Source organism: Triticum dicoccoides, chromosome 7A (assembly GCF_002162155.2).
Source record: "Triticum dicoccoides isolate Atlit2015 ecotype Zavitan chromosome 7A, WEW_v2.0, whole genome shotgun sequence".
NCBI classification, from domain to species: Eukaryota; Viridiplantae; Streptophyta; class Magnoliopsida; order Poales; family Poaceae; genus Triticum; species Triticum dicoccoides.
In genome coordinates this window covers 740,116,858-740,141,459 of record NC_041392.1, presented here as the reverse complement: position 1 = coordinate 740,141,459, position 24,602 = coordinate 740,116,858, and the positions used below count along the sequence as shown (strand labels likewise).

Here is a 24,602-nt window from a genome sequence, read left to right as displayed (position 1 = left end):
CTTCTCTCCTTCCCCCTCTCCTACTTGGACAAGGAAAGGGAGGGGAGTCCTACTCCCGGTAGGAGTAGGACTCCTCTTGCGCGCCTCCTACTAGGGTCGGCCGCAACCCCCCCTTGGATCCTTTATATACAGAGGCAAGGGGCGCCCCTAGAGACACAAGTTGATCCACGTGATCATATTCTTAGCCGTGTGCGGTGCCCCCTTCCACCATAGTCCTCGATAATATTGTAGCGGTGCTTAGGCGAAGCCCTGCGACAGTAGTACATCAAGATCGTCACCACGCCGTCGTGCTGACGGAACTCTTCCCCAACACTTTGCTGGATCGGAGTCCGGGGATCGTCATCGAGCTGAACGTGTGCTAGAACTCGGAGGTGCCGTAGTTTCGGTGCTTGATTGGTCGGGCCGTGAAGACGTATGACTACATCAACCAAGTTAACGCTTCCGTTGTCGATCTACAAGGGTACGTAGATCACACTCTCCCCCTCTCGTTGCTATGCATCACCATGATCTTGCGTGTGCGTAGGAATTTTTTTGAAATTACTACGTAACCCAACAAAGACACCACGTGATGATCGGGTGTGATAGGCTCTACGTTCAAATACAACGGATGCAAAACAGTTGCACACGCGGAATACTTAGGTTATACTTGACGAGCCAAGCATATACAGATATGGCCTCGGAACACGAAGACCGAAAGGTCGAGCGTGAATCATATAGTAGATATGATCAACATAGTGATGTTCACCAATGAAACTACTCCATCTCACATGATGATCGTACATGGTTTAGTTGATTTGGATCACGTGATCACTTAGAGGATTAGAGGGATGTCTATCTAAGTGGGAGTTCTTTAGTAATATGATTAATTGAACTTAAATTTATCATGAAATTAGTACCTGATAGTATATTGCTTGTTTATATTTGATTGTAGATAGATGGCCCGTGCTGTTGTTCCATTGAATTTTAATGCGTTTCTTGAGAAAGCAAAGTTGAAAGATGATGGTAGCAATTACATGGACTGGGTCCGTAACTTGAGGATTATCCTCATTGCTGCACAGAAGAATTACGTCCTCGAAGCACTGCTGGGTGTCAGGCCTGCTGCTAGAGCAACACCAGATGTTATGAACATCTGGCAGAGCAAAGCTGATGACTACTCGATAGTTCAGTGTGCCATGCTTTACGGCTTAGAATCGAGACTTCAACGATGTTTTGAACGTCATGGAGCATATGAGATGTTCCAGGAGCTGAAGTTAATATTTCAAGCAAATGCCCGGATTGAGAGATATGAAGTCTCCAATAAGTTCTATAGCTGCAAGATGAAGGAGAACAGTTCTGTCACTGAGTATATACTCAAAATGTATGGATATAATAATCACTTGATTCAATTGGGAGTTAATCTTCCAGATGATTGCGTCATTGACAGAATTCTCCAATCACTTCCACCTAGCTACAATAGCTTCGTGATGAACTATAATATGCAAGGGATGAATAAAACAATTCCCGAGCTCTTCGCAATGCTGAAAGCCGCGGAGGTAGAAATCAAAAAGAAGCATCAAGTGTTGATGGTCAACAAGACCACTAGTTTCAAGAAAAAGGGCAAAGGGAAGAAGAAAGGGAATTTCAAAAAGAACAACAAGCAAGTTGTTGCTCAGGAGAAGAAACCCAAATCTGGACCTAAGCCTGAAACTGAGTGCTTCTACTGCAAGCAGACTGGTCACTGGAAGCGGAACTGCCCCAAGTATTTGGCGGATAAGAAGGATGACAAGATGAACAAAGGTATATGTGATATACATGTTATTGATGTGTACCTTACTAATGCTCGCAGTAGCACCTGGGTATTTGATACTGGTTCTGTTGCTAATATTTGCAACTCGAAACAAGGACTACAGATTAAGCGAAGATTGGCTAAGGACGAGGTGACGATGCGCGTGGGAAATGGTTCCAAAGTCGATGTGATCGAGGTCGGCACGCTACCTCTACATCTACCTTCGGGATTAGTATTAGACCTAAATAATTGTTATTTGGTGCCAGCGTTAAGCATGAACATTATATCTGGATCTTGTTTGATGCGAGACGGTTATTCATTTAAATCTGAGAATAATGGTTGTTCTAGTTATATGAGTAATATCTTTTATGGTCATGCACCCTTAAAGAATGGTATATTTTTATTGAATCTCGATAGTAGTGACACACATATTCATAGTGTTGAAGCCAAAAGATGCAGAGTTGATAATGATAGTGCAACTTATTTGTGGCACTGCCGTTTAGGTCATATCGGTGTAAAGCGCATGAAGAAACTCCATACTGATGGACTTTTGGAACCACTTGATTATGAATCACTTGGTATTTGCGAACCGTGCCTCATGGGCAAGATGACCAAAACACCGTTCTCCGGTACTATGGAGAGAGCAACAGATTTGTTGGAAATCATACATACAGATGTATGTGGTCCGATGAATATTGAGGCTCGTGGCGGATATCGTTATTTTCTCACATTCACAGATGACTTAAGCAGATATGCGTATATCTACTTAATGAAACACAAGTCTGAAACATTTGAAAAGTTTAAAGAATTTCAGAGTGAAGTAGAAAATCATCGTAACAAGAAAATAAATTTTCTACGATCTGATCGTGGAGGAGAATATTTGAGTTACGAGTTTGGTGTACATTTGAAAAATTATGGAATAGTTTCGCAACTCACGCCACCCGGAACACCACAGCGTAATGGTGTGTCCGAACGTCGTAATCGTACTTTACTGGATATGGTGCGATCTATGATGTCTCTTACTGATTTACCGCTATCGTTTTGGGGATACGCTCTAGAGACGGCCGCATTCACGTTAAATAGGGCACCATTAAAATCCGTTGAGACGACGCCTTATGAACTGTGGTTTGGCAAGAAACCAAAGTTGTCGTTTCTGAAAGTTTGGGGTTGCGATGCTTATGTGAAAAAGCTTCAACCTGATAAGCTCGAACCCAAATCGGAGAAATGTGTCTTCATAGGATATCCAAAGGAAACTATTGGATACACCTTCTATCACAGATCCGAAGGCAAGACATTTGTTGCTAAATTCGGAAACTTTCTGGAGAAGGAGTTTCTCTCGAAAGAAGTGAGTGGGAGGAAAGTAGAACTTGACGAGGTAACTGTACCTGCTCCCTTATTGGAAAGTAGTGCATCACAGAAAACTGTTTCAGTGACACCTACACCAGTTAGTGAGGAAGCTAATGATGATGATCATGAAACTTCAGAACAAGATACTACTGAACCTCGTAGATCAACCAGAGTGAGATCCGCGCCAGAGTGGTACGGTAATCCTGTTCTGGAAGTCATGCTACTAGATCATGATGAACCTACGAACTATGAAGAAGCGATGGTGAGCCCAGATTCCGCAAAATGGCTTGAAGCCATGAAATCTGAGATGGGATCCATGTATGAGAACAAAGTATGGACTTTGGTTGACTTGCCCGATGATCGGCAAGCAATTGAGAATAAATGGATCTTCAAGAAGAAGACTGACGCTGACGGTAATATTACTGTCTAGAAAGCTCGACTTGTCGCAAAAGGTTTTCGGCAAGTTCAAGAGATTGACTACGATGAGACCTTCTCACCCGTAGCGATGCTTAAGTCTGTCCGAATCATGTTAGCAATTGCCGCATTTTATGATTATGAAATTTGGCAGATGGATGTCAAAACTGCATTCTTGAATGGATTTCTGGAAGAAGAGTTGTATATGATGCAACCAGAAGGTTTTTTCGATCCAAAAGGAGCTAACAAAGTGTGCAAGCTCCAGCGATCCATTTATGGACTGGTGCAAGCCTCTCGGAGTTGGAATAAACGCTTTGATAGTGTGATCAAAGCATTTGGTTTTATATAGACTTTTGGAGAAGCCTCTATTTACAAGAAAGTGAGTGGGAGCTCTGTAGCATTTCTGATATTATATGTGGATGACATATTACTAATTGGAAATGATATAGAATTTCTGGATAGCATAAAGGGATACTTGAATAAGAGTTTTTCAATGGAAGACCTCGGTGAAGCTGCTTACATATTAGGCATTAAGATCTATAGAGATAGATCAAGACGCTTAATTGGACTTTCACAAAGCACATACCTTGACAAAGTTTTGAAGAAGTTCAAAATGGATCAAGCAAAGAAAGGGTTCTTGCTTGTGTTACAAGGTGTGAAGTTGAGTAAGACTCAATGCCCGACCACTTGCAGAAGATAGAGAGAAAATAAAAGATGTTCCCTATGCTTCAGCCATAGACTCTATCATGTATGCAATGTTGTGTACCAGACCTGATGTGTGCCTTGCTATAAGTCTAGCAGGGAGGTACCAAAGTGATCCAGGAGTGGATCACTGGACAGCGGTCAAGAACATCCTGAAATACCTGAAAAGGACTAAGGATATGTTTCTCATATATGGAGGTGACAAAGAGCTCATCGTAAAAGGTTACGTTGATGCAAGCTTTGACACTGATCCGGACGATTCTAAATCGCAAACCGGATACGTGTTTACATTAAATGGTGGAGCTGTCAGTTGGTGCAGTTCTAAACAAAGCCTTGTAGCGGGATCTACATGTGAAGCGGAGTACATAGCTGCTTCGGAAGCAGCAAATGAAGGAGTCTGGATGAAGGAGTTCATATCCGATCTAGGTGTCATACCTAGTGCATTGGGTCCAATGAAAATCTTTTGTGACAATACTGGTGCAATTGCCTTGGCAAAGGAATCCAGATTTCACAAGAGAACCAAGCACATCAAGATACACTTCAATTCCATCCGGGATCTAGTCCAGGTGGGAGACATAGAGATTTGCAAGATACATACGGATCTGAATGTAGCAGACCCGTTGACTAAGCCTCTTCCACGAGCAAAACATGATCAGCACCAAAGCTCCATGGGTGTTAGAATCATTACTGTGTAATCTAGATTATTGACTCTAGTGCAAGTGGGAGACTGAAGGAAATATGCCCTAGAGGCAATAATAACGTTATTATTTATTTCCTTATATCATGATAAATGTTTATTATTCATGTTAGAATTGTATTATCCGGAAACATAATACTTGTGTGAATACATAGACAAACTAAACGTCACTAGTGCGCCTCTACTTGACTAGCTCGTTAATCAAAGATGGTTATGTTTCTTAACCATAGACATGTGTTGTCATTTGATTAACGGGATCACATCATTAGGAGAATGATGTGATTGACATGACCCATTCCATTAGCTTAGCATCCGATCGTTTAGTATGTTGCTATTGCTTTCTTCATGACTTATACATGTTCCTATGACTATGAGATTATGCAACTCCCGTTTGCCGGAGGAACACTTTGTGTGCTACCAAACGTCACAACGTAACTGGGTGATTATAAAGGAGCTCTATAGGTGTCTCCAAAGGTACATGTTGGGTTGGCGTATTTCGAGATTAGGATTTGTCACTCCGATTGTCGGAGAGGTATCTCTGGGCCCTCTCGGTAATGCACATCACATAAGCCTTGCAAGCATTGCAACTAATGAGTTAATTGAAAGATGATGTATTACGAAACGAGTAAAGAGACTTGCCGGTAACGAGATTGAACTAGGTATTGAGATACCGACGATCGAATCTCGGGTAAGTAACATACTGATGACAAAGGGAACAATGTATGTTGTTATGCGGTCTGACCGATAAAGATCTTCGTAGAATATGTAGGAGCCAATATGAGCATCCAGGTTCCGCTATTGGTTATTGACCGGAGACATGTCTCGGTCATGTCTACATTGTTCTCGAACCCGTAGGGTCCGCACGCTTAACGTTACGATGACAGTTTCATTATGAGTTTATATATTTTGATGTACCGAAGTTTGTTCGGAGTCCCGGATGTGATCACGGACTTGATGAGGAGTCTCGAAATGGTCAAGACATAAAGATTGATATATTGGAAGCCTATGTTTGGACATCGGAAGTGTTCCGGGTGAAATCGGCAGTTTACCGGAGTACCGGGAGGTTACCGAAACCCCCGGTAACCTAATGGGCCTTAATGGGCCTAGTGGAGGAAGAGGAGAGGAGGCCTAGGGGCTGCCGCGCGCCCCTTCCCCCTCAAGTCCGAATTGGACAAGGAGGGGGGGGGGCAGCGCCCCCCTTTTCCTTTCTTCCCTCTCCTCCTTCCCCCCAAGTCCTAATCCAACTAGGGAAAGGGGGGGGAGTCCTACTCCCGGTAGGAGTAGGACTCCTCCTGCACGCCTCCTCCTAGGGCCGGCCGCACCCCCCTTGCTCCTTTATATACGGGGGCAGGGGGGGCACCTCTAGACACACAAGTTGATCTTCAAGATCGTTCTCTTAGCCGTGTGCGGTGCCCCCCTCCATCATAGTCCTCGATAATATTGTAGTGGTGCTTAGGCGAAGCCCTGCGATAGTAGAACATCAAGATCGTCACCACGCCGTCGTGCTGACGAAACTCTTCCCCGACACTTTGCTGGATCGGAGTCCGGGGATCGTCATCGAGCTGAACGTGTGCTAGAACTCGGAGGTACCGTAGTTTCGATGCTTGATCGGTCGGGCCGTGAAGACGTACGACTACATCAACCGCGTTGTCATAACGCTTCCGCTGTCGGTCTACGAGGGTACATAGACAACACTCTCCCCTCTCGTTGTTATACATCACCATGATCTTGCGTGCGCGTAGGAATTTTTTTGAAATTACTACGTCCCCCAACAGGAAGGTTATTATGACATCAATTAGCATGATCTTCACCTAGAATTAGGGGTTTTCCACTTAATGTTTAAAATATCCTTCTCCTTTGGCAACTTGGTGAAATATGGACAACGGGTGCGCAAACATGATAAAATTTTGAAAATTGTATGACTATTATGTGGGAACAATATAGGTAAGAAGTAGTGCAAAAATAGACTCATTATTATCAAAGAGTAAAAAGTGTATGGCGGAGTTCATGCAGGGAGAGGGCCTATGCGTGCTCCATCGGTAGCAGCACGGGTTGGTGTGGCATGTGTTGAGACATGGCTCCAGATGTGCGCCACTGGCTTGTCCTATCATGCACCATCACTACACAGACTCCGTAAACTAGATAATAATATATTTTAGAAATCTACATATTTGTTAGATAGAAAAGCTTTAGGGATGTTACCAAGATATTTAACTAATATTGTGAAAGCATAAGAATGCACTACCATATTTAGATACATATTAATCCAGAAAGTATTGTTATTTTGTGATTATTAACATTTTTAGATAGATGGAAAATTGAGCTCAACCAATGATTTTCTGCATAATGTCTCGAGCAAAATAAATCAAGAAAAAAAATCTTAATTGTTTCTACAAAATGTATTTTCAGATAGATAGATGGCAGAGCTCTTTTTTTAGTTGGAGATAGCAGAGCTTTAACACAAAACATTGTATGTTGAAAATTAGGTTCATCATTGTGTGACTAAATGTGCTAGGATTTATGTTGACAGAATAATTCAAATGTAAAAGTGTTCGGTACAAAAAATGATGAGTTGGTTCCTCTATAATAAAATCAACAAGGCCAACCCATGTCCAGTCTAGTCCCCCTTGATATTAATGGCACACCCTACGCCCTCGTTGCAACAACAACATGAACAATGCCAATCCCCAATCTGATTCGAGCTCAACACCTTAATCCCCTATTATGGACCCTAACGTGCAACCCCCCGCCTCTCATGTCCTCATTGGGGGACCACGAGCTCATCTGCTACCTTTACCTCTATGTCAATGCATACGAAGCGCATATCATCCCATGTAAGATGTCATCATGGATTTTGGACCTCTATGATCACCGATACGAGGACCTCATCGCAGCCTACGGAGAGGTCGGTGAGAAGGATGACATTTGTCAAATATTGTTTCTATCCATGCAACGTCCATTATCCATTCCCATGCCTACGTTTTTGATCATTGTTACTCTCTCAAAGTCATTTTCATGCTTTGTTACTATTCTACAATCACCATGGAAACCCGTCCAATGCAGTTGCCACTAATAAATTCTCTCGAGCAAGTATTTGTTTTTAGTTGTCATTGAATAGAAAACTCAACTGCTAAACTTTAGAAATATTTATTAGTTCTCCTTGTGTCGAACCAAAAAAAATAGGTTGTGATACTTTCCTTGAAGACTTTTGCGCCCCCTACACTTGTGGGTTATCAAGTGACGTGTTGATATTATATATGTAGTACATCCATAAGTCTATACACCGAGACCCTCCCTGCATCTAGTTAATAATTCATTTGTAGGCTGAGGTACCCTCCGCACCATCCAAACATTAAGTGTAAACACACATAATTGCTTCAACCAAGATGACAATCTATTGTTCATATGACCCAGTTTAGTCCTCATAAAAATATTCATCCTTAGTGGTAGTGATAAAATGCAGGTTTTTTCCACTTTCCGCCACTATGTTAGTTTACTTGCAAGATTAGACCTAAGTAGTGCACACATTTCACACTACTGATCACCTATCTAAAATGGGCAGGATAAGACATGCACCCCGATAGAATATATGCATCTATAAATCAAACATACAACATCCATAAATCTGGACATAAAGAGTTTACATCAGATTAGCCATAATCTTGTAGGGAAACTCACATGGCTATTGTATTGAGCTACAAAGTGGAGAGATTACATCTTTGCTACAGTCGTGAACCCATAGTCGGGGGGGGGGGGTAGACTACTTAGAACTCACACTGGAGCACGAGTTCGACATCGATGAAGATGGAGATGAATTCCCCCGCGAACAGAGTACTGGATTGAAGATGAAAAATGACGATCGCCCTAGAACTTGAAGTGGCAGCGGCACAAATATTGTTGAGAAATATGACGGAACTTTTTTAAACTATACAAGGGGCTGAGGCCAAAAGGGGCGCTAGGGCAGCCGTAAGAGGTCTAGGCCTGTAGGCACTTACATGGGGCGCCTAGGGGCTATGGGATTTGAGGTGGATCACGATACCACCATAGGCCCATGTACCAAAATTGTCTCCAATGCCTGATTCGGTACTAGTGCGGGCATCTCCACCTGCTGTCCGGGCATTGATGGGCCGACGCTGGAGTTCAACGTTGGTGTCCCTAAACAGTTCTCTCTCCCACTCTTGACGCCCACACGTGTGGGCGCTACCCAACTCGCCCACACGCCTGAATCATCGTCCACTGTCTTTTGCACGAATCTTGACACGAAAAGGTGGATTTGGTGTGCCACGTAGGACGGGGCTGGTGTGTGGGCGTTGGAGAGTTTGCCCACACACCCGCACAACGCTGTTTGCCAGCTGAGTTGTGTGGGCAAACTGCTTTTCACCGACACAGCCACCACCTAGGTCATGCGCGTGTGGGCGAACTGCTTTTCGCCCACACGACACTCCTACCTTGTGGATGGCAACTGCAGTTATGCGAACGTGGCAACTCGGTACACATATGGCAACTGAACTGCAGTTACGCGAATGTGGCAACTCAGTACACACACATGGCAACTGTGATTCTTTGCTACACGGCAACTGCAGTTGCGCGCACGTGGCAACCAGATAAACACATATGGCAACTGAACTGCAGTTACGCGAATGTGGCAACTCAGTACACACACATGGCAACTGTGATTCTTTGCTACACGGCAACTGCAGTTGCGCGCACGTGGCAACCAGATAAACACACATGGCAACTGTGATTAACAATACATGGCAACTATGGTTGGACCACACGCGGCAACTAGGTAAACACACATGACAATTACTGTTTTGACCATATATGACAAGTAGTTAATCACACACGACAACTACGGTCTGATTACACGCGGCAACTATCATAAATTAGACATGGCAACTATATTTAACCAAAACAGATAGAGTTGCCATGCTTTTATAACTACAGTTGCCATACCGGATAACTACATCTGCCAACCAGGATGGCAACTAAACCGTCATCCCGCGGAGTACTTAACATAGCTGCGCTAGGACGTGTGGGCATTTTTGCTTCGTGCCACACACACGGGGTGAAGATAAGTAGTACTTGTTGGGCGTGTGGCACGAAATAGCCGCGCCCACACGTGTGGGCAATTCTAATGTCCGCCCACAGACAGCCCGTGTGGGCTGCCTCCTGGGTACACCACACATGGTGTGTGGACGCATGTCGTATATGCCACACGTGTGGCAGTTAGCGCGACCCAAATTGTCTCCAATGCCTGATTCGGTACTAGTGCGGGCATCTCCACCTGCTGTCCGGGCATTGATGGGCCGACGCTGGAGTTCAACGTTGGTGTCCCTAAACAGTTCTCTCTCCCACTCTTGACGCCCACACGTGTGGGCGCTACCCAACTCGCCCACACGCCTGAATCATCGTCCACTGTCTTTTGCACGAATCTTGACACGAAAAGGTGGATTTGGTGTGCCACGTAGGACGGGGCTGGTGTGTGGGCGTTGGAGAGTTTGCCCACACACCCGCACAACGCTGTTTGCCAGCTGAGTTGTGTGGGCAAACTGCTTTTCACCGACACAACCACCACCTAGGTCATGCGCGTGTGGGCGAACTGCTTTTCGCCCACACGACACTCCTACCTTGTGGATGGCAACTGCAGTTATGCGAACGTGGCAACTCGGTACACATATGGCAACTGAACTGCAGTTACGCGAATGTGGCAACTCAGTACACACACATGGCAACTGTGATTCTTTGCTACACGGCAACTGCAGTTGCGCGCACGTGGCAACCAGATAAACACATATGGCAACTGAACTGCAGTTACGCGAATGTGGCAACTCAGTACACACACATGGCAACTGTGATTCTTTGCTACACGGCAACTGCAGTTGCGCGCACGTGGCAACCAGATAAACACACATGGCAACTGTGATTAACAATACATGGCAACTATGGTTGGACCACACGCGGCAACTAGGTAAACACACATGACAATTACTGTTTTGACCATATATGACAAGTAGTTAATCACACACGACAACTACGGTCTGATTACACGCGGCAACTATCATAAATTAGACATGGCAACTATATTTAACCAAAACAGATAGAGTTGCCATGCTTTTATAACTACAGTTGCCATACCGGATAACTACATCTGCCAACCAGGATGGCAACTAAACCGTCATCCCGCGGAGTACTTAACATAGCTGCGCTAGGACGTGTGGGCATTTTTGCTTCGTGCCACACACACGGGGTGAAGATAAGTAGTACTTGTTGGGCGTGTGGCACGAAATAGCCGCGCCCACACGTGTGGGCAATTCTAATGTCCGCCCACAGACAGCCCGTGTGGGCTGCCTCCTGGGTACACCACACATGGTGTGTGGACGCATGTCGTATATGCCACACGTGTGGCAGTTAGCGCGACCCAAATTGTCTCCAATGCCTGATTCGGTACTAGTGCGGGCATCTCCACCTGCTGTCCGGGCATTGATGGGCCGACGCTGGAGTTCAACGTTGGTGTCCCTAAACAGTTCTCTCTCCCACTCTTGACGCCCACACGTGTGGGCGCTACCCAACTCGCCCACACGCCTGAATCATCGTCCACTGTCTTTTGCACGAATCTTGACACGAAAAGGTGGATTTGGTGTGCCACGTAGGACGGGGCTGGTGTGTGGGCGTTGGAGAGTTTGCCCACACACCCGCACAACGCTGTTTGCCAGCTGAGTTGTGTGGGCAAACTGCTTTTCACCGACACAGCCACCACCTAGGTCATGCGCGTGTGGGCGAACTGCTTTTCGCCCACACGACACTCCTACCTTGTGGATGGCAACTGCAGTTATGCGAACGTGGCAACTCGGTACACATATGGCAACTGAACTGCAGTTACGCGAATGTGGCAACTCAGTACACACACATGGCAACTGTGATTCTTTGCTACACGGCAACTGCAGTTGCGCGCACGTGGCAACCAGATAAACACATATGGCAACTGAACTGCAGTTACGCGAATGTGGCAACTCAGTACACACACATGGCAACTGTGATTCTTTGCTACACGGCAACTGCAGTTGCGCGCACGTGGCAACCAGATAAACACACATGTCAACTGTGATTAACAATACATGGCAACTATGGTTGGACCACACGCGGCAACTAGGTAAACACACATGACAATTACTGTTTTGACCATATATGGCAAGTAGTTAATCACACACGACAACTACGGTCTGATTACACGCGGCAACTATCATAAATTAGACATGGCAACTATATTTAACCAAAACAGATAGAGTTGCCATGCTTTTATAACTACAGTTGCCATACCGGATAACTACATCTGCCAACCAGGATGGCAACTAAACCGTCATCCCGCGGAGTACTTAACATAGCTGCGCTAGGACGTGTGGGCATTTTTGCTTCGTGCCACACACACGGGGTGAAGATAAGTAGTACTTGTTGGGCGTGTGGCACGAAATAGCCGCGCCCACACGTGTGGGCAATTCTAATGTCCGCCCACACACAGCCCGTGTGGGCTGCCTCCTGGGTACACCACACATGGTGTGTGGACGCATGTCGTATATGCCACACGTGTGGCAGTTAGCGCGACCCAAATTGTCTCCAATGCCTGATTCGGTACTAGTGCGGGCATCTCCACCTGCTGTCCGGGCATTGATGGGCCGACGCTGGAGTTCAACGTTGGTGTCCCTAAACAGTTCTCTCTCCCACTCTTGATTCTAACAAGTATTCCCTCCGTGTACATTTCATAATGTACACTTGTGTCAAAAAACGTCTTACAATATATGACGGAGGGAGTAGGACGTAATTAAGCAAAACGAACGGCGGGCTGCCGAGCACATAGCAGGGTGGTGCTCTATTTTTCGTTTAGGAAAATTAGGTAGTGGGTCACAGTTATTTAGAAATAAAGGATTTTTATTCAAGAGTAAGTGCGTTCGTGTCGTGTGGTGTCTAGAAAATAACCTAGCTGCAGGCTCCATTTGGTGCCATGCCATGATGGAGCCATTTTTAACAACACAAAGAGGAATAAAGAAATTTGTTCACCCACATGACAGCAACTCCTTGCTTGATGTAGTCGTTGCAGGCCCTCCACTACGCATAAAAAAATCATTATTTCAGAAAAATAATCACCCCTGATCATCTCAGCGTTGGAATCATGTCGGCAGGTGACTGTTCCTCTGGCCAGGCTGCATCTGATGCTGACATACAAAATCATTCATTCACATCAAATAATTATATGCTGCCACATGATTATGCTGTGATTAACTGAAATTTGTATGGCGAAGAAAGTCCACACCGAATTTCAAAAGTAAACAAACCATTTTATTTGCACTGTCCATGCCAAAGTAATTCCCATTTTTTGCTCCCCAAAACATGTTTTCATTTGCACTGTTCATGCCTTTGCAATTCCTCTTTTTAGATGTTGCTGTCCATTGCTGTCAGCTGATTACAAAAATAGCCTGCCCAATTCTGCTATGCTCTGTTCTCCCCTCTTCGCCATCTGCCCCCCACACTCCTCCGGTATCCAACCAACGTCCCTGCCAAGCTCATCCATGGCCCGGATGGCGCCCATTTTGTACCACGGCAATCTTCCAGGGGCCAGGAGGAGAAACGAGAGATGTGACAGGTTGTTGTGCCCATCCACCAGAAGAAGAATGGAGTTTGTGTCTGTCTGGATCGGAGGATTTTGAGCTGCGAGGGTGGAGAAATTAGGGGGAGGAAGGCGTCTTGGGACAGGGACGGATCCATTTAGAGGCGCGCTCCCTCTTTTGGCTGGGTTGGGAAAGCAGGGAGGGGAGGAGGGTGGTGGCCATTGAGGTGGTGGCCGTCGCCGCCCTTCCCTTGGCTCCCCGCCTTCCTCTTCCACCTCCTCTTGCTCCAATAATCCTCCTCCCAATCTTCAGCAATCTTCATCAACAGGTAATCATCAATCAATCAATCCATCAATCCATTAGTCAGGGAGCAGATTGTCAGTTATTTATTGTGCTTAGTTCCAGCTCCTCAAGGACGCGCTCCCGATCTGATATACAGTAGATGGATTTTGTTCTTTCCTGTGTCGGCCTGATTCGATCCTCAACTAAAATCGAGATAAATGGGGAAAGAATCCTTTTTTTTTGTTGCAAATCAATCAATTTGCGCCCTAATCGCCGTTGAAAGGATCCAATTTTATCCCCACGTGCTGTACTGATACAAATTATTGTTTCGCATTTCGTCGTCGTTGCTGTTGAAGGTCTGCGCAAGAAAGGGGATCCGTCCATGGCGGTGGTGCTGGACTCGTACGTGAAGCGGTGCGCGGCGGCGCTGGAGGAGTTCGCGGGGCAGGAGGCCTGCGGCGCGCTCGGCATCCGGGACAACGTGCGGGGCCTGCTGGGCACGCTGGCGCGCATCGACGCCGTCGTCTCCCACGAGGAGCGCCGCCGGGTGCTCAGCTCCCGGGTGGACGCCTGGGTGGTGCTGCTCAAGGACGTCATGTACGAGGTCGACGACGTGCTCGACGTCTGCGCCGCCGAGGGCGCCAAGATCCTCGCCGACGACCACCCGCCCGCCCCCAAGGTGCGCTGCGCCTTCATGTTCTCCTGCTTCCGCTACTCGGGCCCCCAGAAGTTCCACCACGAGATCGGCTTCACCATCCGGGACATCGACATCCGGCTCCGTGAGATCGAGGACGAGATGCCGCCGCTCCCCGCCGCCGGGGCGTCCCCGCGCCCCGGCGCCAGGAGGGATTGGTTCAATAGTGAAATGTCCAGGAGCTGCCACGACGACGTGGTGAAGCCTCGCTCCGCAGTGGGGACGCAGGTCCAGAAGTCTCTGGGCGGCCTCGTGCCGAGGTTGCTCAGGGAGGGCAAGAAGAAGGTGGACGTCTTCGCCATCGTCGGCGCCGTGGGGATAGGCAAGACCACGCTTGCCAGGGAGATATTCACCGATGAGAGGATGACTGAAAACTTCCCCATCTGCGTGTGGGTGAAGATGTCGAAGGATCTGTCCGAGGCAGCTTTCTTGAAGAAGATCATCGCCGGCGCCGGTGTAAATGCTGGGGACACAGAGAACAAGGAGGAGCTCCTCGGCCTCCTCAGCTCTGCTCTTTCAAAGAGGTTTCTCATCGTCTTGGATGACCTGGACAGCCCGGGCATATGGGACGATCTGCTGAAAGATCCACTGGGAGACGGCGTGGCAAGGGGCAGAATACTGGTCACGACACGGGACGAGGAAGTGGCGGCAGGCTTGAAGGCAGTCGTCCACCGCGTCGACAAAATGGATGCAGAGAACAGCTGGGCGTTACTGCGCGAGCAGGTCTTCCTGGAATCCGCTTCAGAGGAGATCCAAGCACTGCAGGATGTCGGGATGAAGATCGCGGAGAAATGCGAGGGCCATCCTCTGGCTATCAAGGTCATTGCAGGTGTCCTGAGGTCGAGAGGCACGAGCAAGGATGAGTGGCAGATGGTCCTGAAAAGCGATGCTTGGTCCATGCGGCCGTTGCTTCAACAGGTGCCACAGGCTCTCTACTTGAGCTATGTTGATCTGCCTTCTGAACTCAAGGAGTGCTTCCTCCATTCCTCTCTGTACCCAGAAGACTGCCCCATTCGGCGCTTTGATCTCGTGCGGCACTGGATTGCCGAAGGCCTTGTCAAGCCCAGAGAGAACAAGGAACTGGAAGAGTCTGCTGAAGAGTACTATCTGGAGTTGATAGGCAGAAACTTGTTACAGCCTGATCCTGACAATCTTGACCAGTGCTGGATGACACATGATCTCCTACGCTCTCTGGCCCGCTTTCTGATAACAGATGAGAGTATCTTAATTGACGGTCAGGAGAGATCGAGCATGGGCTCGTTGTCCTCACTGTCAAAGCCTCGGCATCTTGCATTGTGTAACATGGAGAACAGCTTGGAGGATCCGATTTCAGTGAAGCAGCAGATGAGCCTAAGGTCACTGATGCTCTTCAACAGCCCGAATGTCAGAGTGATAGACAATCTTCTTCTCGAGTCAGCCACGTGCTTGCGTGTCTTGGACCTGAGCAACACAGCAATAGAGGCTCTCCCAAAATCCGTTGGCACCTTGCGACATCTGAGGTACCTCAATCTTGACGGGACTCAGCTCAGCGACCTACCCTCCTCCGTCGGCTTTCTCGTAAATTTGCAGACCTTGAGCCTTGAAGGCTGTCAAAGACTGCAGAAACTCCCTTGGTCCATCAGTGAATTGCAAGAGCTTAGATGCCTTTGCCTCGAGGGAACTTCCCTACGCTATGTACCGAAAGGTGTGGGTGAACTGAAGCATCTTAACCATCTATCTGGTCTGATCATTGGTCAGGACAACAATGATCCTGAGGGCTGTGACTTGATTCACCTTAGAGCCATGTCTGAATTGAGGTACCTTCAGATTGAGAGACTTGATAGGGCTACTTCCGGAGCTTCTGCACTCGCAAACAAGCCATTCCTGAAGGTTCTACACCTGTCTGAGCAAGCAGCATTAATTGAAGAAGAAGAGAATGAGGAAGAACAGGAGAACCAAGAGGGCGCAGAGAAAGAAGAAAAGGACAAACATGAAGTAAAAAGTGCTCAGTGGATTAGAGATGATTCAGCTAAAGTGAGTGAAAAGATATGGAATGAGCTCACCCCACCCAATAGCGTTGAGAAGCTGGTAATCAAGAACTACCAAGGTCGAAAGTTTCCAAACTGGATGGCGGGTCCCAAGCTAAACACCTCCTTCCCTGCCCTTGCCTTCCTTGATCTTGACAACTGCATGTCATGCACCACTCTGCCTGCTCTTGGCCGCCTGAAACAGCTTAAGTCCCTGGAAATCTCAAATGCAGACTCCATTGTCGCCATCGGTTCTGAATTCCTCGGCACCACTGTGATTTCACAAGCCATCTCGTTCCCCAAGCTTGAGGTTTTGAAGCTAAGAAACATGAAGAATCTGGAAGACTGGTCCTTAAGTGTGGAAGAGAGCCAGACATTGCTGCCTTGTCTTAAGTCACTGCACATACAGTTCTGCCCTAAACTCAAAGCTCTGCCAGAAGGTCTAAAGGACGCTGCTCTGTGTGACCTTCATGTCGAGGGTGCACATTGCCTTACAGAGATAAAGGACCTGCCAAAACTATCTGATGAACTCTATCTGAAAGATAACAGGGCGCTTCTGAGGATCTCCAACCTACCCGCACTCAAGTCACTCACCATCGACGACTGCGCGAAGCTGAAGCACGTGTCGGGCCTCGACATGCTGCAGCATCTCAGGCTTGTGTTCCCCCCATCCACGGAGACATACTATTTCGAGGAGTTGGTCATCTTCTGGAACATCGCATTCCCACGGTGGCTGGAGCTGCTGATCCGTTTGCAGGCCAATGGCCTGCGTCGATTCGAGCTGCAGTGTGCACTCCCTTTACTCAGGAGCTGCCTGGAGGGTGGGAAGAACTGGCACGTTGTGCAGCAGATCCCTGAGGTGCGCATCACAAGCACCGATGGCAAGAAGTACATAAGGTACAACAAGGCCCGTCGCATCTACGAGACAAATGCTCAGTGTGAAGAGAAGTCTACCTAAAAATCTTGGTATGCTCTCTTCTTTTCCACTTTTCAGTACTTGCCAAGTTGTCATCTTATCCTTAATCTCTCGAGTGATATGGTTTAATATATTTTAAGTACTTGCAGCTGTTTGGTAGACATGTTTCGGTCCGCCCGTCCCGACTGCTCCAAGAGATGTTGTGAGGCCTGAGGAATGAGTACCGTATTTTTGGTGAATCAGACAGCAGATGGTCTTTCCCCCCCTTCCTCAGTACTGAACTTGGCTTAACTCCTTCACCAATACTCGATGTGTGATTCTTCTCCGTTTCCTGGTTCTGGCGATTTGTAAATTGTAAACATTGAGCTTGATGGATTTTGATGAGTGTAAAGTATTGCCACTTGTGTACATGGATTTGTTTTTTTCTTTTCATGTCAGAATGTTTTCTATCAAACATGTATATTTATGTAATTGGCAAACTTATGTGCGCAAATTTCATGATTATCCTGAAATTGGATACTCTCAATTTGTTTAATACCTTGAATGGAGATGGATGCTGCAATCTCTTGAAGTTTGTGTTCTGATTAATGAAAAAAAATTGCTTGTATATCTCTCTTTGATGCTATCGAGTTTTTGAAATAAAGAGCTCAGCTCAATGTATCTTTTTTTTTTCTTCATTTGATGCTCTGGAGTTTCCTTTCTGGTATTGAGATTGCAACAAGGTGATCCCTGGTCTTTTGCTTCATATCAGGTAGCAAGCAATTTGCTGTGCATCTTCTGAAATTTTAAGGAAGCTTAACCCAAGCTCCAAGAGAGAATATGCTTTCATTGCCTTTTGTGATCTTCTGAAAGTTCTTGGCCTAGTGTGGATGTCCAATGGCAAAAAGTTTACCTAATGCCTCACGTTTGGATGTCAAAACTGCTGGCAAAGGGATAAGAAATGGTGACAAGTCATGAGGAATCTTACAGTGTAATGATGTAATGCCGCCTTTCTTGCCTTGTGTGTCTCTTTGGAATAACTTCTCCCAGGCGTTGTGCTTTCTCCTTTCAGCTTAGCATCATCTACCTTGCATTTCCAGCCATGTCCAGAGAAAATAAATCTTTCTCCATGGAGGGAGGTTTTGTGCCCTCTCCTATAAATTGTTGTCCATCAGCACCCAGACAATCACAATCTTCTTAGCAACATTCCTTCGTAGTTTTGCTTCTCCAAAAATAGTTCTTTGATCTTCTCCACCCAGTTTATCAAGCCTGGTAGTCTCCCACCATGGCTTCCAATCTCAGCTTCAAGAGAATGGACAGCATCGCTGAAACCATGCCTGATGCGCTGCAACAAAGCCGGTACCAGATGAAGAGATGCTTCCAAAGGTACTAAAAGTTAATGTGTTCTTTATGGCATGCATTGCATCAAGAAATATTGCTGCTGTGGTCAGCTTTGTCATCCTGAAATCTGGGACAAAAAATGTTTCAGGTATGTATCGAAGGGCAGGAGGCTCTTGAAGAACCAGCAGCTCGTGGAGGAGCTGGAAAAATCACTAGATGACAAAGCTGAGAAGGAAAAGCTTGTTGAAGGCTTTCTCGGTTACATTATTTGTTCGACACAGGTTATTTTGCTTTACATTCCCTGATTCCCTTCTGCAGCTAGAATCAAGCTTGATGGAAGGAGCTTATCAGATTTGGAATCCTTTATGTTTGCAGGAAGCTGTAGTGCTACCGCCATTCGTTGCATTCGCTGTTAGAATGAATCCTGGCATCTGGGAATACGTCAAAGTTCACTCCGATGATCTGTCGGTCGAAGGAATTACACCATCAGAGTACCTGAAGTTCAAAGAGACCTTATATGATGAGAAATGGTATGTCTTACTCTTACCAAATATCATGTGATCTTTGACATGGATCAGAGAGCTAATTTAATGCTAGATGAGTAAAATCATGAATCTGAAAAATATGGTCTGTTCATGTGAATTTCAGGGCCAAGGATGACAATTCATTGGAAGTTGATTTTGGCGCTCTTGACCTCTCAACACCTCATCTGACGCTGCCCTCGTCCATAGGGAATGGGATGCAGTTTATCTCCAAATTCATGTCTTCAAAGCTGAATGAGAAGCCTGAAAGCATGAAGCCATTGCTAGACTATTTGCTCACCCTGAATTACCGCGGCGAGGTAAAGAGTTCAGTCATCCATATCACAGAGACTATCAGAAGATCAGAACTAATCGACTGATTAAACTTATATATCCTTATGAATATGCAGAAACTGATGGTCAACGACACAATCGATACGGTCGACAAGCTTCAGACAGCGCTGCTCCTTGCAGAAGTTTTTGTCAGCGGGCTGCCTAAATTCACACCATATTTGAAATTTGAACAGAGGTGATGTGCTGCCATATTAAGTAGACATATAATTGATGGTACAGAAATATGCAACTATGCCTAACGTTTCTTCATGAATTGTATTGCAGATTTCAGGAGTGGGGATTGGAGAAAGGATGGGGTGAGAACGCAGAAAGGTGCAAGGAGACTCTGAATTTCCTATCTGAAGTGCTCCAGGCACCAGATCCTATCAACATGGAGAAGTTCTTCAGCAGGGTCCCATCCATATTTAACATCGTCATCTTCTCCATCCATGGTTACTTTGGCCAAGAGAAGGTTCTAGGATTGCCAGACACCGGCGGTCAGGTATGGATATTATTAGCAGATAATAGGACATAATACTCTGATCAGGGTGTCACATTCTGAAGGCATGGTTTTGCTATGACAGGTTGTCTACATCCTGGACCAAGTCAGGTCCATGGAAGAGGAGCTGGTGCAAAGAATCAAGCAGCAGGGTTTGCATATAACACCAAAGATTCTTGTGGTAAGGCCATGATCCTAGCCATTCCTGCTGTGTAATTTGTAGAACTGCTAAACTAATGGCTACAATTGTGCCGCAGCTAACAAGACTGATACCAGATTCCAAAGGCACAAAATGCAATGTGGAGCTCGAACCGGTTGAAAATACAAAATATTCACACATACTCCGTGTGCCATTCAAGACTGAAGACGGGAAAGATTTGCGCCAGTGGGTGTCTCGGTTTGACATTTACCCGTACCTAGAGAGATATACTCAGGTTTGCCAGCTGCAAATTATTAATTATCTTCACTCTTGTGTCAGTGATCTTTAATAAAGCTTTATCCTGACATGATTTCAGGATGCTTCTGCCAAGATCCTTGACATTCTAGAGGGCAAACCAGACTTGATCATTGGCAACTACACCGACGGCAACTTAGTGGCGTCCCTCATGTCGAGCAAACTAGGTGTCACACAGGTAGGAAAATGTTTGATCAAAGAGGATTCCTCAAGATCTCTTTTACCACCAACCACAGTTGACATGGCATCCCTAAGTGGTCTTTTTGACAGGGAACAATTGCACATGCTCTCGAGAAGACGAAGTATGAGAACTCAGATGCCAAGTGGAGAGAGCTGGACCAAAAATACCATTTCTCCTGCCAATTCACTGCCGATATGATTGCCATGAACACTACCGATTTTATCATCACTAGCACATACCAAGAAATTGCTGGGAGGTCAGTAGACTGAATATTACTGTAACTTCAGTGCTCTAACAGGCAGCGCTTGGGTACTTGCACCTAGAAACTTCTAACATTGACATATTGTGCAGCAAGGAGAAGCCTGGTCAATATGAACACCACTATGCATTCACAATGCCCGGGCTTTGCCGCTTCGCCACGGGCATCAATGTCTTTGATCCGAAGTTCAACATTGCTGCCCCTGGCGCCGATCAGTCCGTCTACTTCCCCTACACACAGAAGCAGAAGCGGCTGACAGGTTTACACCCACAAATTGAGGAGTTACTGTACAGCAAGGAGGATACAGACGAACACATGTAAGTCAAGTCCCTTAGGAACACACATACTTTTGTTTGATCAGACAAAGTTGCTAATTGTTGCAATGCTACCAAATTCAGAGGGTATCTGGCAGACAAAAATAAGCCAATCATTTTCTCGATGGCAAGGCTGGACAAGGTGAAGAACATCACTGGACTAGTGGAGTGGTATGGCCAGAACAAGAAGGTCAGGGACCTTGTGAACCTCGTCGTCGTTGCAGGCCTCCTGAATGCTGCGCAGTCCAAGGACCGAGAAGAGATAGACGAGATCAACAAGATGCATAATTTGATCGACAAGTACCAGCTGAAAGGACAGATCCGGTGGATCAAGGCTCAGACTGACCGTGTCCGTAACGGCGAGCTGTACCGTTACATTGCAGATACAAAGGGTGCATTTGTTCAGGTATGCAATACTAACTGTTCGGGCATGAACAATATAGGGCTCCATCCTCTGAAATCTATGCTTCACAGTAACCAACCATTACATAAAAGCCTGAACCATAATGCATATCTCTGGTTTCAGCCTGCACTCTACGAAGCATTTGGGCTAACAGTCATCGAGGCGATGAACTGCGGGCTTCCAACCTTTGCGACAAACCAGGAAGGGCCAGCGGAGATCATTGTCGATGGCGTCTCAGGTTTCCACATAAACCCGACGAACGGCAGGGGGGCAGGGACCAAGATTGCAGACTTCTTCCAGAAGTGCAAGGAAGACCCAAGCTACTGGAACAAGGTGTCCACTGCTGGACTTCAGCGCATCTACGAATGGTAGGCGCCGATCCTTACCTTGCCTCTTGAGTGGTCAACACCAACCTTCCTATGCCACCTGGTGTGAAAATGTAACCGTGTGCTACACATGATGGCAGTTACACATGGAAGATATACGCTACTAAAGTGCTGAACATGGGATCGATGTATGGCTTCTGGAGGACTCTGAACAAGGAGGAGAGAGCGGCCAAACAGCGGTACCTGCAGATATTCTACAATCTTCAGTACAGGAACCTGGTGAGTTCACGATCCGCGGTGCATCTTCAGTACATAATTAAACACATTCAGAGCAGGTCTGATCAAATGACCACATCGTCTTTTCTTTCATTCAGGTGAAGACTGTCCCTAGAATAGGGGAGCAGCCCCCGAGGACCACAGCCTCGACCTCGATAGCAGGCGCTGCGGTGGTGCGTGACGAGATCGTAGTGAGGCCGAAAGAAAGGCAAGTGTGCGCGCTCTTATGAAATTTACTCAAGAGAAACCGGGAAGCGACTGACTGACTGACTAAACCATTTGTTGTTTGGGATTTTGGGGGGGTGCTGCTGCTGTTGCAGAAAGCCGCGGAACCGGATCCAGAGGTCAGTGTTCGGTTCTACTTCCCAGCAGTGAAAACAACGGTGATTGTGTTTATGGCTTTATGCTGATCTCTGGTTATGTTTTCTTGTGTGCTCAGGATGATGACCAACCTACTCGGGCCGAAGCGGCGCGCAAACAAATGATTAGAACAACTACATGATGAGCTATGAATGTGTTCTGAAGCAAAATGTTCGCTGCTCAGTTCGTTCTGTCAGTACCAGAGTGTGAAGTGATTGGTGTTGAGGATTGGATTTTTTTTATTGTGTTCATTGTTGATAAATTGGAAACATGTAACAAAGATGAAATTGCCCATGGCAGCAAGTGTGTCTTCCCGACTGGAATTAAATATCTTATAAGAACTTACATGAGATTTGAAAGAGCCGTGTGCAATCTTTATCTGCTCCACATCAGCACACCAACTTACAGAATATGAAGATAATTGCTTCTGAAACATTTCTAACCATTGAAAAGTGGGTAATTAATTGTGAAACATTTCTAAGCTTAAAGAAGTGGAAACAATTATCGACCGTGCGCCCCACGCTAAGATATTCAGGGTGGTTTCTCCCTCTTAGGTTGCCGTCATATGTTGGGTTTTACTATTAGAGCCGATGGAGGAGGGGACGTTGTCGAAGTTGCTTCGATGAGATTAGCTAATCCATCCATGGTGGGCATAATCTGGGGCTACCGATGCCGAATTTGCGTTGATCATATATGCGCATAAAGGGTGAATAGACCATATAAGGGTCCCGTTAATAAACTTAGGTGAGATCAGTTTGACACGAGACACGATTTACTTAGGTCCATGGCCGCGAGCTGAGTGATAGCTATATGTCATCCCTCATGATCTTCTTATATTCCCTCTAGCAGATGGACCAACTAATCTTGGCGAGTATGGTGCATTGTGTTTCTCTTGGTAGAACTTGCTTTGTTTCACCATTGCCTTCGCTCATACTGTGTGAACCAGCTTGATGCAACAATAAAAATGGTGTTATTTGGTCTTAAAAAGAATGTTGTGTCTTTGGATGTTGTAATATTTGAAAAACAAACCCGTTCATTTCTCGTTGCGTAGTCTACATTCATAAAATGAAAATTATATCATGGGAATGCACACACGCTTCTCTTCCAGCACGAATGTTGTAAAACTTTCAACTTGTTTCTCTCATTTTTTTAGAAAACATATAAAAATGCTAGATCTTCGGCACTTCGCTGTAACGTCACATGCAACTCTACAACAAAATAGAAGTTCTTGATAAAATATGCTAAAAGAGGCTGAAATGATGACCAGAGTTCACCCGTTCACCTTCTCAAATCTTGATGCAAAATAGTTGTATCACATGTGCACCTATGACATGTTATCTAAAAGTATAACCATTTGTGCCATGACCAAAAACATAAAAATATATGAGTTAAATCCTCTTTTATTTACATATCACTTGTTTTTTCTTGTGAGGGACATAAATGATTATATCTTTAGATGAGAGATTTGCAAGTGCACAAAATATATGTACCAACCTATATACATGAGTTGTTTCACATTTTTATAAAAAATCAGAAAGGTCACATAAGCAACATTGGGTAAGGACGCAACTAGATTTTAAGCCTCTCAGCTTTATCACTCGGTTCACTAGTTTCTCAGGGTCATCTGTTTATTTTATCTATCCAAAGTACTAATAAAAATCATTTTCTAGGAGTAAAGATTTGTCCAACTTTTTTTTTATGCATTTCATGGATTTCACGTGGAAATGACTATTCCATAGTAGGAGTTTTCTATGACCAACACACATGCCGCATATTTGTCCTTATTGTCCAATGCTACGAGTGTATAAAGTAATGTCCTTGGTAGGCAATGGCAAGAAAGGTATCATGAATAACAAGAGGAGAGTGATCGTTGAGAGGTTCACATGATACCGAAGAGTACAAACCAATTCACTCGTAGGGAGAGCTATGA

At 45.8% G+C, this 24,602-nt stretch overlaps 2 protein-coding genes across 4 annotated transcripts; both read left to right on the top strand.

Moving 5' to 3' along the window:
• The first annotated feature begins 13,619 nt into the window (after positions 1-13,619).
• Positions 13,620-17,952, top strand: LOC119327848 (putative disease resistance RPP13-like protein 1). Of its 2 annotated transcripts, none has more exons than XM_037600925.1 (3): positions 13,620-13,856; positions 14,167-17,476; positions 17,567-17,952. In XM_037600925.1, exon 2 carries the CDS (start codon positions 14,193-14,195, stop codon positions 17,466-17,468), a length of 3,276 nt encoding a protein of 1,091 aa, XP_037456822.1. In that variant the 5' UTR covers positions 13,620-13,856; positions 14,167-14,192; the 3' UTR covers positions 17,469-17,476; positions 17,567-17,952. The 2 variants fall into 2 exon arrangements, with proteins under 2 accessions (XP_037456822.1, XP_037456821.1); XM_037600924.1 differs by having other exon boundaries at positions 13,622-13,856; positions 17,576-17,938.
• Positions 17,953-18,099: 147 nt separating this feature from the next.
• Positions 18,100-23,022, top strand: LOC119327849 (sucrose synthase 7-like). Of its 2 annotated transcripts, none has more exons than XM_037600927.1 (17): positions 18,100-18,791; positions 18,895-19,027; positions 19,122-19,276; positions 19,395-19,587; positions 19,678-19,796; positions 19,886-20,102; positions 20,185-20,280; positions 20,357-20,533; positions 20,615-20,731; positions 20,824-20,990; positions 21,086-21,310; positions 21,392-21,713; positions 21,834-22,078; positions 22,177-22,315; positions 22,411-22,485; positions 22,633-22,656; positions 22,752-23,022. In XM_037600927.1, exons 1-17 carry the CDS (start codon positions 18,691-18,693, stop codon positions 22,812-22,814), a joined length of 2,568 nt encoding a protein of 855 aa, XP_037456824.1. In that variant the 5' UTR covers positions 18,100-18,690; the 3' UTR covers positions 22,815-23,022. The 2 variants fall into 2 exon arrangements, with proteins under 2 accessions (XP_037456824.1, XP_037456823.1); XM_037600926.1 differs by having other exon boundaries at positions 22,411-22,520.
• The last annotated feature ends 1,580 nt before the right edge of the window (positions 23,023-24,602 follow it).